The 18,151-nt window shown below is 54.7% G+C and overlaps 2 protein-coding genes across 2 annotated transcripts in view; one reads left to right on the forward strand and one right to left on the reverse strand.

Moving 5' to 3' along the window:
* The window catches only part of KLHL13 (kelch like family member 13), a 34,691-nt gene extending 29,613 nt beyond the window's left edge, over positions 1-5,078 (reverse strand). Inside the window, exon 1 of the mRNA XM_029067454.2 lies at positions 5,048-5,078. The gene's annotated coding sequence lies outside the window, so the exon portion shown is untranslated. The remainder of the gene's footprint in view (positions 1-5,047) is intronic.
* Positions 5,079-12,939: 7,861 nt separating this feature from the next.
* CT83 (cancer/testis antigen 83) lies at positions 12,940-14,745 on the forward strand. The gene is made up of 2 exons (XM_029067457.2): positions 12,940-13,066; positions 14,442-14,745. The coding sequence occupies exons 1-2, from the start codon at positions 12,968-12,970 to the stop codon at positions 14,727-14,729; spliced, it is 387 nt and encodes a 128-aa protein (XP_028923290.1). The 5' UTR covers positions 12,940-12,967; the 3' UTR covers positions 14,730-14,745.
* Positions 14,746-18,151: the final 3,406 nt, after the last annotated feature.

Here is an 18,151-nt window from a genome sequence, read left to right on the forward strand (position 1 = left end):
CATCACCAACCCCTCGCCCACGTCCTCTCTCTGGCCTGGAACATCCTCCCTCCTCATATCTGACAGGCAATTACTCTCCCATCCTTCAAAGCCTTAATGAAGGCATATCTCCTTCAATCCAAGCCTTCCTTCCCTCTTCTCCCACTCCTTTCTGCATCACCTTGACTTGCACCCTTGATTCATGCTACCTCCCAGCCCCTCAGCACGTACTTATGTACATATCTGTAATTTTGTTTATATTAATATCCTTCTCCCTCTCCAGACCGTAAGCTCACTGTGGGCGGGGAATATATCTGGTATACTGTTATACTGTCCCCTGTCAAGAGTTTAGGACAGTGCTTTGCACACAGTAAGCACTCGATAAATAGAACTGACTGACTGACCGAAGGGGCAGCGCAATCGTTAACTAGGTTGGCGATTCCGTAGCAGAGCCCAAGTCACCTTTTCGGGTACGCTGCCAACAGCCACTCGCTCACCAGGCCAAGCCCAGCGGCTCCCTCCGACCAGGTGGGTACCATCCCGCCCTTTCCATCACCTGAACCAGCTGCCCTTTCCTCGTCACTTGAACCACCTGCCAGTCACAACCTCTGACACTTCTCCGCTCTGTCACCTGAGCCACCAGCGAGGCACGACCGACTCGCTCCCTTTATTCATTCTCCCTCCCGGCCTCATAGCACTTATGTACATACCTATAAAATATTCATTTATATTAACATGGCGAAGCGGCATGGCTTAGTGGACAGAGCACGGGTTCGGGAGTCAGAAGGTCCTGGGTTCTAATCCCGCCTCCACCCACGTCTGCTGTGTGAACAAGTCACAACTTCTCGGAGCCTCGGTCACCTCATCTGTAAAATGGGGATTAAGAATGTGAGCCCTATGTGGGACAGGGATTGCGTCCAACCTGATTAACTTGTATCTTCCCTGTGACTTATGTACTTCTTTCTGTCCATATGTACAAAACTGTCATTTTATTTATTTATATTAATGTCCGTCTCCCGCTCTAGACTGTGAGTTTGTTGTGGACAGGGAATGTCACTGTTCATAGTTGTATTGTACTTTCCCAAGCACTTAGTTCAGTGCTCGGCACACATTAAGCACTTATTAAATAGGATCGAATGAATCTATCCCAGTGCTTAGAACAATGCTCGGCACATAGTAAGCCCTTAACAAGTACCATTATCATTATAACGTCTGTCTCCCCATCCAGACTGTAAGGTTGTTGTGGGCAGGGAATGTGTTTGTTTATTATTATACTCTACTCGCTCGAGCGCTTAGTACAGTGCTCTGCACACCGTAAGCGCTCAATAAAGATGACTGATTGAACTTCCGCCCCTTCCCCTCTCCGTCACGAGCCACATGTCAGTCACAATCTCCATCAATCCTCTTCTCCATCACCTGAGCCACCTGCCAGAAAGAACTTCTGCCATTCCTCCTCTCCATAACCTGAGGCACCTGCCAGAAATAACTTCTGCCAATCCTTCTTTCCATCACCTGAACCAGCTGCCAGAAACAACCCTTGCCATCTTCCTCTCCATCACCTGAACCAGCTGCCAGAAACAACCCTTGCCATCTTCCTCTCCATCACCCGAGCCACCCGCCAGTCACCTCTGCTCTATCACCTGAACCACCAGCCGGCCACGACTTCCACCCTTCCCCCTTCTTCACCTGAGCCATTTGCTACTGGAAAGGGAGCGGGCATGGGAGCATTCGAGTGGTCAGGTGAAATGGAAGGATTGGAATGGCGGGGGTGGGAGGAAGAATATAGGGAGGGGAGAGGAGTGGTGACATCCGGGAAGGTCTCCTGGAAGAGTTGGGATTTCAGAAGGGCTCTGAACTTGGGGAGAGCTGTGGCCTGTCGGTTGTCAACGGGGAGAGCGTGAGCAGGAGGCCAGTGGCGAGAGACGCAGGAGCGGTCGGCCCCAATCACGCCTGGGCACCTGCAGGCTCTGGGCGGCTGCCCTGTGCCTCACCGACGGGGCAGATGGATTCAGCGGGGCAGGAAACGGCTCACGAGAGGCGGTAACGGTTCATCGGGCATCCGGTGAACCCACTGTTGGCTGGCTCACAGCCAGACTGAGGCATACCAGCTCTCAACTCCCGAGGGAAGAGTTGGTCTAAGGCTCTTTCCGCATTCCTCCGTGCCCGAGCTCAGGCTCCGGCATCAATCCATCAGTCGATCGAAGTTACTAACTGTGCAGTTGTGCGCAGACCACCGTACTAAGCACTTGGAACAGTACAATAGAATTGGTTGACATGATCCTGGCCCTCAAGGAGCCTGCAATCTAGCAGGGAAGCCAGACAATTAAAATAAACTTCAGGGAGAGGTACGGACATCAGGACGGCTTCGAGAGATTGCCATTGTGGTGGAAAAAAATCACCATACCTGAGAACGTGAGCCTGTTGTTGGGTAGGGATTGTCTCTATCTGTTGCTGAACTGCACTTTCTCAGCGCTTAGAACAGGGCTCTGCACAGAGTAAGCGCTCAATAAATACAATTGAATGAATGAATGAATGAATGAACGTAAAAGTCTAACCGACAGGGTTCTAAGGAAGTGACTGGAGGGGATTTGGGCAGGGGTTGGAGAACCAACAAAAGGAAGAAACACTGAGGTGTGCTAGGAACTCCCGTTCCTCTTGGTTTCCATTATTTCACCTTGGATTCTATAAAGAGTTAAAATTACAGCCCCTCAAAGGCAAAATAAAATTGTAATTAAAAGTGTTACAAGTTCAGAAAAGAAAACAGGCCACAGTGCAGCAGCGGAATACCTCTTCACACCCCGCATGCATAAAAAAAGCTTCAAGGTTGCCTTTAATAACACATTCAGCTCCACAATTAGGAATTTTACACGGTTCTCCCTCTGGCACCAGGCACACTTGGCCACAAACTTCCTCCAGCCAGACCGTAGGGGAAAGGGGGCAGGTCGGACGGGGCTCTGGAAATCCTCGGGCCCTTCTCTCTCCCGGTGCTGGCCGAAACGACCCGTTGCGAAGTGCCAGGCCGGAGCCCCATTTTACAGATGAGGTCGCTGAGGCCCAGAGAATAATAATAATGTTGATATTTGTTAAGCGCTTACTATGTGCCGAGCACTGTTCTAAGCACTGGGGGAGATACAGGGTCATCAGACTGTCCCCCGTGAGGCTCACGGTGTTCATCCCCATTTTACAGATGAGATCGCTGAGGCCCAGAGAATAATAATAAGAATATTGGTATTTGTTAAGCGCTATGTGCCGAGCACTGTTCTAAGTGCTGGGGGACATACAGGGTCATCAGACTGTCCCCCGTGAGGATCACAGTTTTCATCCCCATTTTACAGATGAGGTCGCTGAGGCCCAGAGAATAATAATAATAGTGATAATGTTGGTATTTGTTAAGCGCTTATTATGTGCCGAGCACTGTTCTAAGCGCTAGAGCAATAATAATGTTGGTATTTGTTAGGCGCTTTACAATGTGCCGAGCACTGTTCGAAGCGCTGGAGTAGATACAGGGTCATCAGACTGTCCACTGTGAGGCTCACAGTCTTCATCCCCATTTGACAGATGTGGTAATTGAGGCAGAGAGAAGTGAAGTGACTTGCCCCCAGTCACACAGCTAAGTGGCAGTGACCTGTCCCAAGTCACCCAGCTGACAGGTGGCGGGGTGAGGATTAGAACCCATGACCTCTGACTCCTAAGCCCGGGCCCTGGCCACCGAGGCACGCCGCTTCTGAAGGCAAGGGGGCTGGCAGGCAGGGCAGCGGGCAGGGCGGCGGGCACGGGGGGCGGCCGGGCCAGAGAAGCTCCTGGCGGGTGCGGGGGGCGGGATGCGGGGCTCACGGTCGGGGACAGGCCGGCCCGGGGAAGAGCCGCGGTGGTGGGGGTGGTCCCCCCGAGCCCCAGGACCCCGGAGGGCCCGGCCGCCCAGCTCGGGGCAGCGAGGAGGAAAGCGTGGGTCCTCCGACGTCCTCCCTCCGACGCCCTCCGCCTTCGGCACCGGCCCTCCTTCCTCTCCTCCTGCGGTGGCCGAGGCCCGGTGACCTCCCCGCCGGACAGAGCTGGGGGACCCGGTCGCTTCTGCGCCGGACGGAGATTTGGAGTGCGGGGCCCGGTCACCTCCCGGCTGGACAGAGGCGGGGCGGGGGGGGGCGGCCGGTCACTTCTGCGCTGGACAGAGCTGGGGTCCCGGTCCCCTCCCCGCCGGACGGAGATTTGGAGTGCGGGGCCCGGTCACCTCCCGGCTGGACGGAGGCGGGGGGGCCGGTCACTTGATAATGTTGGTATTTGTTAAGCGCTTCCTATGTGCAGAGCACTGTTCTAAGCGCTGGGGTAGACACAGGGGAATCAGGTTGTCCCACGTGGGGCTCAGAGTCTTCATCCCCATTTGACAGATGAGGGAACTGCGGCCCAGAGGAAGTGAAGTGACTGGCCCACGGTCACCCAGCTGACAAGTGGCCGAGCTGGGATTCGAACTCATGACCTCTGACTCCAAAGCCCGGGCTCTTCCCGCTGAGCCACGCTGCACTTGTGCGCCGGACAGAGATGGGGGGCCCGGTCACCTCCCCGCCGGACCCGGCGACCTCCCCGCCGGACCGAGGCGGGGGACTCGCTCACTTCCCTCCCGGACAGAACTGGGGGCCCGGTCACTTGTGCACCGGACAGAGCAGGGGGCCCGGTCACCTCCCCGCCGGACAAAGGAGAGGGGCCCGGTCACTTGTGCACCGGACAGGGGCGGGAGGACAGGTCACCTCCCCGCCGGACAGGGCTGGGGGAGCCGGTCCTCCTCCCCGCCGGACAAAGGAGCGGGGCCGGTGAGTTGGGCACCGGCCCGAGGCGGGGGGGCCCGAGGCGGGGGGCCCGAGACGGGGGGCCCGAGACGGGGGGCCCGAGACGGGGGGCCCGAGACGGGGGGCCCGAGACGGGGGGCCCGCGACCCTCCCCGCCGGACCGAGGGGCGGGGATCGGGGGGTCGGGGGGGCGAGGGGGGCGGGCACATGGACCGCAGGCCCAGAAACAGCTGCCGGGCGGCGAGGAGAAGGAGGAGGAGGAGGAAGGAAGAGCCGGTTTCGCTCACCTCTGGCGCCCGGGCCGCCGCCGCCGCCGCCGCTTCTTCCCGCCCGCGCTCCCGGGGCCCAAGGGGAGCCGCCGCCGCCGCCGGGGGTCGGGCCGGGGCCGGGGCCGGGGCCGGGGCCGGACTGGCCGCCCGTTGCCGCCACCGCCGCCGCCGTCCCGGAAGCCGCCGGTCGGTGCGGCCGCCCTGAGGCCCGGACAGGCCCCGCGCCCCGAGCGGACGCTGTTGTGGCGCCGCCACCGCCGCCTCAGCTCGGCGGGGGGAGGGACGGGTCCGGGGGCGGGTCCGGGGGCCGGGCCGGGGGCGGGGCCAGCATGATGGCGATGGCGATGGCGGCGGCGGCTCCGCCCCACACGAGGCCCGGCCCGCCCCGCCCCGCTGAGGCGGGGAAACACCCTCGGCGCCTGCGCGGGACGAGCGCCACTGAGACTAGGGAACTGCAGCGGCGCCTGCGCGGGACGAGCCCCCTGGAACGAGGGGGGAGGCAGCGGCGCCTGCGCGGGACGAGCCCCCTGGAACGAGGGGGAGGCAGCGGCGCCTGCGCGGGACGAGCCCCACTGGAGCAAGGGGTCCCCCACCCCTCCGGCGCCTGCGCGGGACGAGCCCTACGGAGACTAGGGGACCCCAGCGGCGCCTGCGCGGGACGAGCCCCACTGGAGCAAGGGGACCCCCACCCCTCCGGCGCCTGCGCGGGACGAGCGCCACTGAGACTAGGGAACTGCAGCGGCGCCTGCGCGGGACGAGCCCCACTGGGGCGAGGGAACTCCAACGGCGCCTGCGCGGGACGAGCCCCGCTGAGACTAGGGAACTCCAACGGCGCCTGCGCGGAACGAGCCCCGCTAAGACTAGGGAACCCCAACGGCGCCTGCGCGGTAGCTGGGAGCCAGTGGGCCGTGACCTGACCTGGCGGCGCACTGCTATCGCGTCCGCTTGACTCGATAGTATTTATTGAGCGCTTCCTAGGTGCAGAGCACTGGACCAAGCGCTTGGAATGGACAATTCGGCAACACAGACAATCCCTGCCCCTTGACGGGCTCACAGTCTAATCGGGGGAGACAGACGGACAAAAAACAAGACAACATCATCGCGATAAATATTCATTCAGTAGTACCTATTGAGCGCTTACTATATGCAGAGCACTGTACTAAGCGCTGGAAATGGACAATTCGGCAACAGATACAGCAGAGACAATCCCTAGCCATTGACGGGTTTACAGTCTAATTCGGGGGAGACAGACGGACAAAAACGATAGCAGTAAATGGAATCAAGGGGATGTACACCTCATTAACAAAATAAAGAGGGGAATAAAAATATATGCAAATGAGCACAGTGCTGAGGGGAGGGAGGGGGGAGGGGCAGAGGGAGAGGGGGCTTAGCTGAGGGGAGGGGAAGGGGGGCTAGAGAGGGAGCAGAGGGAAAAGGGGAAGCTCGGTCTGGGAAGGCCTCCTGGAGGAGGTGAGCTCTCAGTAGGGCTTTGAAGAGGGGAAGAGAGTCAGTTGGGCGGAGGTGAGGAGGGAGGGGAGTCCAGGACAGCCGGAGGACGTGGGCCAGGGGTCGACGGGATAGGTGTGAAAAATAATATTGGTGTTTGTTAAGCGCTTACTCCGTGCAAAGCACTGTTCTAAGCGCTGGGGGGGGATACAGGGTGATCAGGATGTCCCACGGGGGGCTCACAGTCTTCATCCCCATTTTACAGATGAGGTTACTGAGGCCCAGTGAAGTGACTCGCCCAAAGTCACCCAGCTGGCAAACGGAGCAGGGATTAGAACCCACGACCTCTGACTCCCAAGCCCGGGCTCTTGCTGAATGGGGAAGGGTGAGAAGAATCAAGGGGACGGACACCTCATTAACAAAATTAATAGGGTAATAAACATCTATCCAAAGGAGCAGAGTGCTGAGGGGAGGTGAAGGGAAGGGGGAGGGAGCAGAGGGAAAAGGAGAAGCTCAGTCGGGGAAGGCCTCTCGGAGGAGGTGAGCCCTCAGTAGGGCTACCGGGGTGGACTGGGGATGAAGTACCGCCCATAAACGCCCCAGTCTCTTCTACTGTGTGACGCTGAGCAAGTCACTTCGCTTCTCTGTGCCTTGGTGGCCTCATCTGTAAAATGGGAATTAAGATCACGTTGTCCTACTTGGGACAACGTGATCACCTTGTATCCCCCCCAGTGCTTAGAACAGTGCTTGGCACATAGTAAGCGCTTAACGAATGCCACAATTGATAATAATGATAATGTTGGTATTTATTAAGCGCTTACTATGTGTCGAGCACTGTTCTAATCGCTGAGGTAATAATAATAATAGGGAAGCAGTGTGACTCAGTGGAAAGAGCACGGGCTTGGGAGTCAGAGGTCATGGGTTCAAATCCCCCTTTAGCCGCTTGTCAGCTGTGTGACTTTGGGCAAGTCACTTTACTTCTCTGTGCCTCAGTTACCTCATCTGTAAAATGGGGATGAGGTCTGTGAGCCCCACGTGAGACAACCTGAGCACTTTGTATCTTGAACAGTGCTTTGCACATAGTAAGCGCTTAACAAATACTATCATTATTATATTGGTAATAATAATAATAATAATATAATAATAAGGATGGCATTTGTTAAGCGCTTACTATATGCCAAGCACTGTTCTGGGGGATACAAGGTGATCACGATGTCCCACGTGGGGCTCACAGTCTTAATCCCCATTTTGCAGATGAGGTAACTGAGGCCCAGAGAAGCGAAGTGACTTGCCCAAAGTCAGCTGACAGGCGACGGAGTTGGGATTAGAGCCCATGACCTCTGACTCCTAAGCCCGGGCTCTTGCCACTGAGCCACACGACTTCTAATCACGATTATTATCCCCAAACCAGCTCTGGGGGTGCCCGAATCACACCCGGACAGGGTGAGCCTGCTAAGGTCCCCCACAAACTCGGCCCTAAGAATAACGGGTATTTGTGAAGTGCTAATTATGTGCCAGAAACGGTATTAATTGCTGGGGTAGAGACAAGCAAATCGGGCTGGATGTCGGTCCCACCATCACAGCATTGGTAAAATCCACCCTTTCCTCTCCATCCAAGCGCCTACAGTGTTGATCCAATGACTCATCCTATCCTGCCTGGACTACTGCATCAACCTCCTTGTGGACCTCCCGGCCTCCTGTCTCTCCCCACTCCGGTCCATACTTCACTCAGCCGCTCAGATCACGTATCTACAAAAACATTCAGGACAAGTCACCCCGCTCCTCAAAAAGCTCCAATGGTTGCCCATCCACCTCCGCAATTCCTCACCCTTGGCTTTAAATAATAATAATAATAATGATAATGTTGGTATTTGTTAAGCACTTACTATGTGCAGAGCACTGTTCTTAGCGCTGGGGTAGATAGAGGGGAATGAGGTTGTCCCATGTGAGGCTCACAGTTAATCCCCATTTTACAGATGAGCACTCCACCACCTTCCCGCTTTCTACCTCATCTCGTTAGTCTCCTACAATGCAGCTCACACACTTCACTCCTCTAATGCTAACCTCATTGTACATTCCAAGCGCTTAATATAGTGCTCTGCACATAGAAAGCGCTCAATAAATACTATTGAATGAAAGAATGAATGAATGAACCTCACCGTGCCTCAATCTCGCCTATCTCGCCGTCAACGCCTAACCCACATCCTGCCTCTGTCCTGGAACGCCCTCCCTCCTCAAATCCGACAGACAACAACTCTTCCCTCCTTTAATAATAATAATATAATAATAATGGTATTTATTAAGCGCTTACTATGTGCCAAGTACTGTTCTAAGCGCTGGGAGGGATACGAGGTAACCAGGTTGTCCCAAGTGAGGCTCACAGTCTTAATCCCCATTTTACGGATGAGGGAACCGAGGCACAGAGAAGTGAAGTGACTTTCCCAAAGTCACAGCTGACATCTGGTGGAGCGGAATTAGAACCCATGATCTCTGACTCCCAAACCCGGGCTCTTTCCACTGAGCCACGCTGCTTCAAAGCCTTATTGAAGGCACAACTCCTCCCGGCCTTCCCAGACAAAGTCCCCCTTTCCTCTTCTCCCGCTCCCTTCTGCATCGCCCTGACTTGCTCCCTTTGTTCTTTTCCCCTCCCAGCCTCACAGAACTTCATTCATTCAATCATATTTATTGAGTGCTTACTTTGTGCAGAGCACTGGACTAAGCACTTAGAAACTACAATAATTGAGCAACAGAAAGAGACAATCCCTACCCAACAACGGGCTCACAGTCTAGAAGGGCTCCAATCCTAACTCCACCACTTGTCTGCTGTATCCCTCCCCACTTCCAAACCTTCCCAAAACACTGCCTCACCACTCATGAGAGCTTCCCTGATAAATCCTCCTACCTTTCTGCTCCTCACCAACCTGCCCCCTCCTCCAGGAGGCCTTCCCTGATATTTTTTAAAACGCTATGCTTTCCATGCTTCCCATGTGCCAGGCACTATACTAAGGGCTGGGGTAGATTCAAGCTAATCAGGTGGGTCATGGGTTCTAATCCTGTCTTTGACACTTGCCTGCTGGGTGACCTTGGGCAAGTAACAACTTCTCTGTGCGTAAATTCCTCATCTGTAACATGGAGATGAAATACCTGTTCTCTCTTCTATTAAGACTGTGAGCCCCATATATGAGACAGGGACTGTATCCAACCTTATTATCTTGTATCCGCACCAGTGCTTGGAACAGTGCTTGGCACAGATTAAGCACTTACAAATACCATACTTATTATTTGTCAGGTCTCACTAAAGCCTGGTGAAGAAAGCAATGAAGGGAAAGAGGGAGAGAGGGAGAGAATAGAAGGGTCCTGCTTAGAAAACACTCCTTCTCGACCCTCCTGGAAGAAAGCTGAGAAAGATTTTCCGGAGAAATAAACTTCCCATCCGCCAACGGGTCAGATAGAATACGCAGGGTCTGCCAGCTTTCTCGGTACAAGCAGACTATTAATGCCCCAAAAGCCATGGAAAGCAGTATGGCCTAGTAGATAGAGCATGGGTCTGGGAGTCAGAAGGACTGCCGCTTGTCTGCTGTGTGACCTTGGGTAAGTGACTTTACTTCTCTGTGAATCAGTTACCGCATCTGTAAAATGGGGTTTAAAACCGTGAGCCCCATGTGGGACAAGGACCTTGTCCAACCCGATTAGCTTGTATCTACCGCAGCCCTTAGAACAATGCCGGGCACATAATAAGTGCTTAACAAATACCATAAAAAAAAGCCTGCAGAACCGACAGAAACCGCGGGGGTGGAGAGGAAAGAAGCAGAAAGAACAGGATGAAAAACCTTTTCTTTAGAAGCCGTGCTGGGCACAGAGGGGTCCTTGTGGCCTCAGCCCACTCTATGGGCCGTCGGTTGCCTCGTGTGGGAGATGTGGCCGCCGGCTCTCCGCTTGCTTCTGGAATTTCTTTCAAGGCTCACACTGGACGACTGGATAGACCTCAGCCCACTAAACAGAAGCAGCGGGGCCTAGTGGAAAGACCACGGGCCTGTTAGTCAGAGGACCTGGGTTCTCATCCCAGCTCCGCCATTGCTTGCTGTGTGACGTTGGGCAAGTCACTCAACTTCTCTGTGACTCAGGAAAGTGGGGGATAAATCATACTCCCTCCCACTTGGACTGTGAGCCCCACATGGGATACAGACTGTGTCCCAACTGATTAACTGTATCTACACCAGCACTTAAAAAAGTGCTTGACACATAGTAAGAGCTTAACGAATACCATAAAAAACCCCCCAAAAACACAGGACTGAGAGTAAAGAGACCTGGGTTCTAGCCCCAGCTCCACTGCTGGCCTTCTGGGTGACCTAGGGCAAGCCACTTAACTTTTCTATGTTTCAGTCCTTCATCTGTAAAATGGGGGGTCAATATTCATTCATTCATTCAACAGTATTTATTGAGTGGTTACTATGTGCAGAGCACTGTAGGACATGGGCCAGGGGTCGACGGTGGGACAGGCGCGAACAGGAGACCGTGAGGAGGTGAGCGGCAGAGGAGCAGAGTGTATGGAGTGGGCAGTAGAAGTAGAAAGGAGGTGAGGTGGGAGGAGCCAAGGTGATGGAGAGCTTTGAAGCCAAGAGTGAGGAGTTTTTGTTCCGGGCAAAGGTGGATAGGCAACCACTGGAGGTTTTTGAGGAGGGGAGTGACATGCCCAGAACGTTTCTGCGGGAAGATGATCCGGGCAGCGGAGTGAAGAATAGACTGGAGTGGGGAAGAGACAGGAGGAAGGGAGATCAGAGAGGAGGCGGACACAATAATCCAGCCGGGATACTGTACCAGCACGGTAGCAGTTTGGATGGAGAGGAAAGGATGCATCTTGGCCATATTGTGAAGGTGAGACCGGCAGAGATCTCGGTCTAGAGGGGGAGACCGACATTGATGTAAATAAATTAGGGGTATGTACATAAGGGCTCGAGGGCTGAGGGAGGGCTGAATAGAGGGAGCAAATCAGAGTGACACAGAGGGGAATGGGAAAAGAGGAAATAAGGGCTTAGTCAGGGAAGGCCTCTTGGAGAAACAATGCCTTCAGTAAGGCTTTGAAAGTGGAGAGGGTAATGTTCAATGTGAAGAGGGAGGATGTTCCAGGCAGAAGCAGGATGTGGGAGAGAGGTTGGAGGTAGATAAATGAGATCGAGGTACAGTGAGTAGGTTGGCATTAGAGGAGCAAGTGCGTGGGCTGGGTTGTAATAGGAGAACAGCGAGGTAAGGTAAGGCAAGGTAACCGAGTGCCTTAAATGTTAAAGTGCTTGAACGGTTGCCTTTCCTTCATTCTCACAGTGGAGCCCAGCTCCTCAGGTGGTCTTGGAAGAGCTGACCCACTCCTCCCTCAGATCCAGTTGATCCTGGTTCCAGCCTATAGCCTCCGCTCTGTGTTTGTCCACAATTTCCTATCACGTAGCTTAGCTCGTCAGAAAGGATGCCAGAAAGCGCAGCCTCAGCAGAGCACCGGGAGACAGTGGTGGGAGGCGGGCAAGCTCGCCATACGACGCGTGGACCGTGACGTGACGTCCTGCCGGGAGGAAACATGAAGAAAGCATCCAGAATTGGTCTGGTAGCACAGCAGGGACAGTTTATACGACAATAATAATAATAATAATAATAATAATGTTGGTATTTGTTAAGCGCTTACTATGTGCAGAGCACTGTTCTAAGCGCTGGGGTAGATACAGGGTGATCAGGTCGTCCCACGTGAGGCTCACAGTTAATCCCCATTTTACAGATGAGGTAACTGAGGCCCAGAGAAGTTAAGTGACTCGCCCACGGTCACACAGCTGACAAGTGGCAGAGCCGGGAGTCGAACCCATGACCCCCGACTCCGAAGCCCAGGCTCTTTCCACTGAGCCATGCTTTATATGTGTGCGTGTGTGTGTAGGTGATGTATGAATCAACCGATGGTATTTATTGAACGCTTACCGAGTGTAGGGCACCGTACCAAGTGCTTGAACACTGCAGTAAGCATGTGTGTGTGTATGTGTGTGCACGTGTGCGTGTTCAACGTGGCCAGGGTGTAGATCCCTTAGTCAATCAATCATTGATAATGAACTGAGGTATTCGTTAAGCACTTACTATATGCCAGACACCGTACTAGCTGCTGAGGTGGATAGAAGCAAATCAGGTTGGACACAGTCCCTGTCCCATGTGAGGCTCACAGTCTGGACCCCCTTTCCACAGATGAGGTACCTGAGGCACAGAGAAATAGAGGGATCTGCCCAAGGTCCCACAGCAGACAAGCGGTGGGGCCGGGATTAGAACCGTGACCTTCTGCCTCCCAAGCCGGCGCTCTCTCCGTTATGCCCTGCTGCTTAGTACAGTGCCCCTCACACACAATAAGTGCTCTGTCAATACCATCGATTGATTGGGTAGTTCCCTCCCTCCGCGCCTCGGGCCATTGTGAGCTCACACAGAAAGGGGGTGGTGAGGGGCGAGGGGTTCTGGTTCTGTCCAGATGGGATGGAGGCGGAGAGCATGGCCCTCGGACTGCTGTCCCTGGGACTGGGCGCCGGCGCCCTGGGTCTCCTGATCTGCACCCGTGGCTGGAGGCGCTTCAAGGTGAGCAGGAAACGGAGCTGGAGTCCAGCCCCCTCTTCCAGACCCCTCTCCCCTACCCCCTCCCCCTCCTCCTAGCCAACACCCCCACCCTCTCCCAGTCCCCTAACTCCCACCCTCCCCAGCCTCCTCCCACCCCCTAGTCAATGCCCCCAACTCCCCCCTCCAGCCAACCCCCTCCCCAGCCCCCAAGCCAATGCCCCACCCCATCCCATTCCCCAGCCAACCCCCTGCGCCCTCCATATAGCCAGGCTGCACCTCCCCCCTCAGCCAGCACTCCCCCCCTCTAGCCCCCTGTAGCCCAAGGAGAGCTTCCCCCCAATACAGAGAAGACCCATCAGAGGTCATGAGTTCTCATCCCGACTCCGCCACTTTCATTCATTCAATAGTATCTATTGAGCACTTACTACGTGCAGAGCACTGTACTGAGCGCTTGGAACGTACAAATCGGCAACAGATAGAGGCAGTTGTCAGCTGTGTGAATTTGGGCAAGTCACTTCACTTCTCTGTGTCTCAGTGACCTCATCTGTAAAATGGGGACAAAGACTGTGAGCCCCACGTGGGTCAACCTGATCACCTTGTATCCCCCCCACCGCTTAGAACAGTGCTTTGCACATAGTAAGCGCTTAACAAATACCATCATTATTATTATCAGAAGATGCCCTGCTCACCTCCTTGTGGATAACACTTTCAGTTAATCGATTAATAATTACGGTAATTGTTAAGTGCTTCCTACGTGCCAGGCACTGTACTAAGTGCTGGAGTGGATGCAAATTGATCAGGTTGGTTACAGTCCCTATCCCATATGGAGCTCACAGTCTTAATCCCCATTTTTCAGATAAGGTAACCAAGGCCAAGAGAAGTAAAGCGACTTATCCAAGGTCACACGGCAGACACGTGGCCGGGACAGGATTAGAACTCAGGACCTTCTGACTCCCAGGCCAGTGCTCTATCCCACTGGGCCACACTGCTTCTCATGCAGAAGGTGGCCAGCCCACGGGAGAGAGCAAGCACCCAGTTCAGTGCTTTGTTCACAGTAGGTGCCCAGGACAGTTCTCTTCACCCGGTAGAGGCTCAGTCCAGTGCCCTACTCAGAGTGGGTGAGGGTGCTCCCTACATGCTGCTCTTCCTAACATTGGCCCTGTGCTCCCTACACGCTGCTCTTCTTAATGCTGATCCTGTGCTCCATACACACTGCTCTTCTGAATATTGATCCCGCATTCCATACACTCCGGTCTTTCTAATATCGATCCTGTGCTCCGTACACACCGGTCTTCCTAATATCGGTCCTGTGTTCGGCACACTGCTCTTCCTACTATCGATCCCAGTCGAAAACCGCAAAGCCCGCACCCTCCTTAGTCCAAAATCTGTCTTGTAGAAAGGTGTCTGGTTGGAGAGGCGGAAGACCGGGGCAGCGGCGCCACTGGGCCTGGCAGGGGGAGGTGAGAGGGAGCTGACGGTGGGCAGCCTGACCCAAGACATCCTGATGGATTTCCCGCACTCGGCGGCTGTGCAGAAGAGGGTTCTGATCAACCTGCGGTTGGTGGAGGGCAGGCTTCAGGAGCTGCAGCAGTTCCTGCTGATCAAGGGCGCGACCCTGGCCCCGACCGCCCGGAACAGCAGGCCATGCTGCCGGAACGGCAACGTCCGCTGCCCGGAACAATAAACTACGTTTCCACTTCCTGGTGTCGCTTCCTGCACCATCGCGACCACCGAGCCCAAGGGGAGCACCATCGCGGCCCCGGGGAGGAGCGCCAAGCCATAGGGGAGGACCATCGCAGCTTCAGGGCGAAACACTGAGCCTTAAGGGAGCACCCCAGTAGCCAAATGGGGGCCAGGCAGTGAATCCCGGGGCTACAGAAATCCAAGACCAACCCACTCCCCATTTCTCGCCCATTCCATCTCCACCCTGCACCTGGCCAACTCCAGCCCCCGACCCTGACCCACCACAATCCCGGCGTTGCAACTGTATCCATGGGATTCGGCCCCCTACTCAGCCCGGGAGATGGGAACTGTTAGGGACCATGACCCACGGGGGCAGAGCTGGGGGAGGGGGCTCATAACTGAATATGTTTGTGTGTGTCTATGTGTGAGTGTACGTGTGTGTATATGCACGTGCACATGTGTGTGGGTCTGCGTGTATCTGTGTGTATGTGTATGAGAGTGTCCTATGGATAACCAGAACGTGAAAAAGGACTGGCCCCATGTACCTTCTGCAATAAAACTTAACATAATTTCTCCTTATCCCCCATACGATGCTGGGGTCCGTTGGGCCGTCCGCAGGCCCTGGGGGTACCCCTACCCCAGTCTGGCCACTGGGGAGGGTCCTGTCCCCTGGCTCAGAAAGAAGAGATCCCCACTCCACTCCATACTTCAATCTGCCGCCCGAAGGTTTTCCTACAAAAGCGTTCTGGGCACGTCACCCCACTCCTCAAAAAACTCTAGTGGCTACCCATCCACTTCCGTAACAAACAAAAACTCCTCTCCTTTTGGCTTTAAAAATAAATGGTGGTATTTGTTAGGCGCTTACTATGTGCAAAGCACTGTTCTAAGCGCCTGGGGATACAAGGTGATCAGGTTGCCCCACGTGGGGCTCACCGTCTTCATCCCCATTTTACAGAGGAGGGAACTGAGGCACAGAGAAGTTAAGTGACTTGCCCAAAGTCACACAGCTGGCAAGCGGCGGAGCTGGGATTAGAATCCAAGGCCTCTGACACCCAAGCCAGCGCTCTTTGCACTGAGCCACGCTGCTTTTAAAGCACTCTATCACCTTGCTCCCTCCTACCTCACCTCGCTTCTCTCCATCTACAACCCAGCCTGCACACTTTCCTTCCCGAGAGCTAACCTCACTCTGTCTCGATCTCTCCTGCCTCATCGCCGACCTCTAGCCCACGTCCTGCCACTGGCCTGGAAAGCTCTCTCTCCTCTAATCCGACGACCTCTCTCCTCCACTTCAAAGCCTTCCCAGGCTAAGTCCCACTTTGCCTCATCTCCCATTCCCTTCTGTGTCGCCCTGATTTTCTCCTTTTCCTCTTCTCCCCTCCCAGCCCCAAAGCATTTATGTACAAATCTGTAATTTTATTTATAATGTTGGTATTTGTCAAGTGCTTATTACGTGCCAAGCAGTGTTCTAAGCGCTGGAGGAGATACAAGATAATCAGGTTGTCCCACGTAGGTCTCACAGTCTTCATCCCCATTTTACAGATGGGGTAACAAGCACGGAGAAGTGAAGAGACTTGCCCAAGGTGACCCAGCTGATAAGTGGCAGAGTCGGGATTAGAACCCTTGACCTCTGACTCCCAACCCCGGGGTCTTGCCCCTGAGCCACGATTTATTTGCACTGATATCTGTCTCCCCACCTCTAGACTGTGAGCAGGGAATGTCGCTGCTTATTGTTGTAGTGTACTTTCCCAAGCGTTTAGTACAGTGCTCGGCACACCGTAGGTGCTCAGTAAATACAACCGAATGAACGAATGAGATCTGAAGCAGGGATCAGTTAGCAAAGGTTGGGGATGGGGGGGGGACGCTGACGGTGTGGAGGGGATTTAGGGGCCACGGGTGTGCCCCTGGTCCAGGGCTATTCGTGGCTCAGTGGAAAGAGCGCGGGCTTGGGAGTCAGAGGTCACGGGTTCTAATCCCCGCTCTGCCGCTAGTCAGCTGTGTGACCTTGGGCAAGTCACTTAACTTCTCTGTGCCTCAGTGACCTCATCTGTCAAATGGGGATTAAAAAACTGTGAGCCCCACGTGGGACAGCCTGATCACCTTGTATCCACCCCCGGCGCTTAGAACAGTGCTTTGCACATAGTAAGCGCTTAACAAATACCACAATTTATTTTATTGCCTCTGGAAGTTGCCCCCCGCCCTATTATGGGGAAGAACGGGTCATTCCTGGGCAGGAGTGCCCCCTACTGAGATAGGTTGGTACTGCCATGGGGTCGTTGGGAGGGCAAAGGCCAAGCTGAGTTGTGTGGGTCGATCGTACCAGTTCAATCAATCGATCGTATTTACTGAGTGCTTGCACTGTACTAAGCGCTTGTAAGAGGACACTCTAACAGTATAACAGATACATTCCCTGCCCACCACAAGCAGGCTCGGTTGAACCCCGGCCAGCTCCCGTCTGATCCGCACGCCCTCTCCCACCCAAGAATAATAATAGTGTATTTGTTAAGCACTTACTATGTGCAGAGCACTGTTCTAAGCGCTGGGGTAGATACAGGGTAATCAGGTTGTCCCAAGTGAGGCTCACCGTTAATCCTCATTTTACAGATGAGGTAACTGAGGCACAGAGAAGTGAAGTGACTTGCCCACAGTCACACAGCTGATGAGTGGCAGAGTCGGGATTCGAACCCGTGACCTCTGACTCCCAAGCCCGGGCTCTTTCCACTGAGCCACGCTGCTTCTTGCCCACAGTCACACAGCTGACAAGTGGCAGAGTCGGGATTCGAACCCGTGACCTCGGACTCTCAAGCCCAGGCTCTTTCCACTGAGCCACGCTGCTTCTCTTTTCTCAAAGAAAAGAGCTTTAGACCATAGCCGGCCCAGGGGGCCACCATCCGGGGCCACCGGGGAGGAACGGCAGCTGGGTGCTGCTGGGGTCTGTGGAGCCGGACCCTTCCCTCTTCCCAGAAGCAGTGGGTGTGCGTGACTGAGACTGAGCAGTGTCCGGATGCCCCGCTAGACTGTGTGTGCAGGGAATGTGTCTGTAAATTGCTCTGTTTTACTCTCCCAAGTGATTAGCACAGTGCTCTGCACACAGTAAGCACTCTATAAATACATTTGACTGACTGAGTAGGTGTGCCACAAACTACGTCATCAGGTCTCAAAAAGGTTCTGGGTAGAAATCTGTTCAACCTAGAGTGGGCTCCTGGGGGGTTCCCATCGCTACCCCACTGCATCTGCCTCCCAGTCCCCGTGAACAACGGATGCCACGTCTGAGCCACGGACCGAGTGGCGGAAGCCGAGGTGGAGGGAGGCTGGACGTCACTGACAACAGAAACACAAGACCCCAAAGGCAGGGGGCGGACCAGGCAGTAGAAAGCTGGACCGTTTCTGCGGCTCAGAACCGGACGGCCCTCACGCTACAGAACC

This window comes from Ornithorhynchus anatinus, chromosome 6, assembly GCF_004115215.2.
Source record: "Ornithorhynchus anatinus isolate Pmale09 chromosome 6, mOrnAna1.pri.v4, whole genome shotgun sequence".
In the NCBI taxonomy this organism is placed as follows: domain Eukaryota; kingdom Metazoa; phylum Chordata; class Mammalia; order Monotremata; family Ornithorhynchidae; genus Ornithorhynchus; species Ornithorhynchus anatinus.

Bases quoted from the DNA above. Each gene is read 5' to 3' on its own strand.
- CT83 (XM_029067457.2), top strand. From the start codon at position 12,968: ATGGAGGCGGAGAGCATGGCCCTCGGACTGCTGTCCCTGGGACTGGGC. The intron at 13,067-14,441 runs GTGAGCAGGAAA...TCTGTCTTGTAG, and splicing joins GTGGCTGGAGGCGCTTCAAG to AAAGGTGTCTGGTTGGAGAG.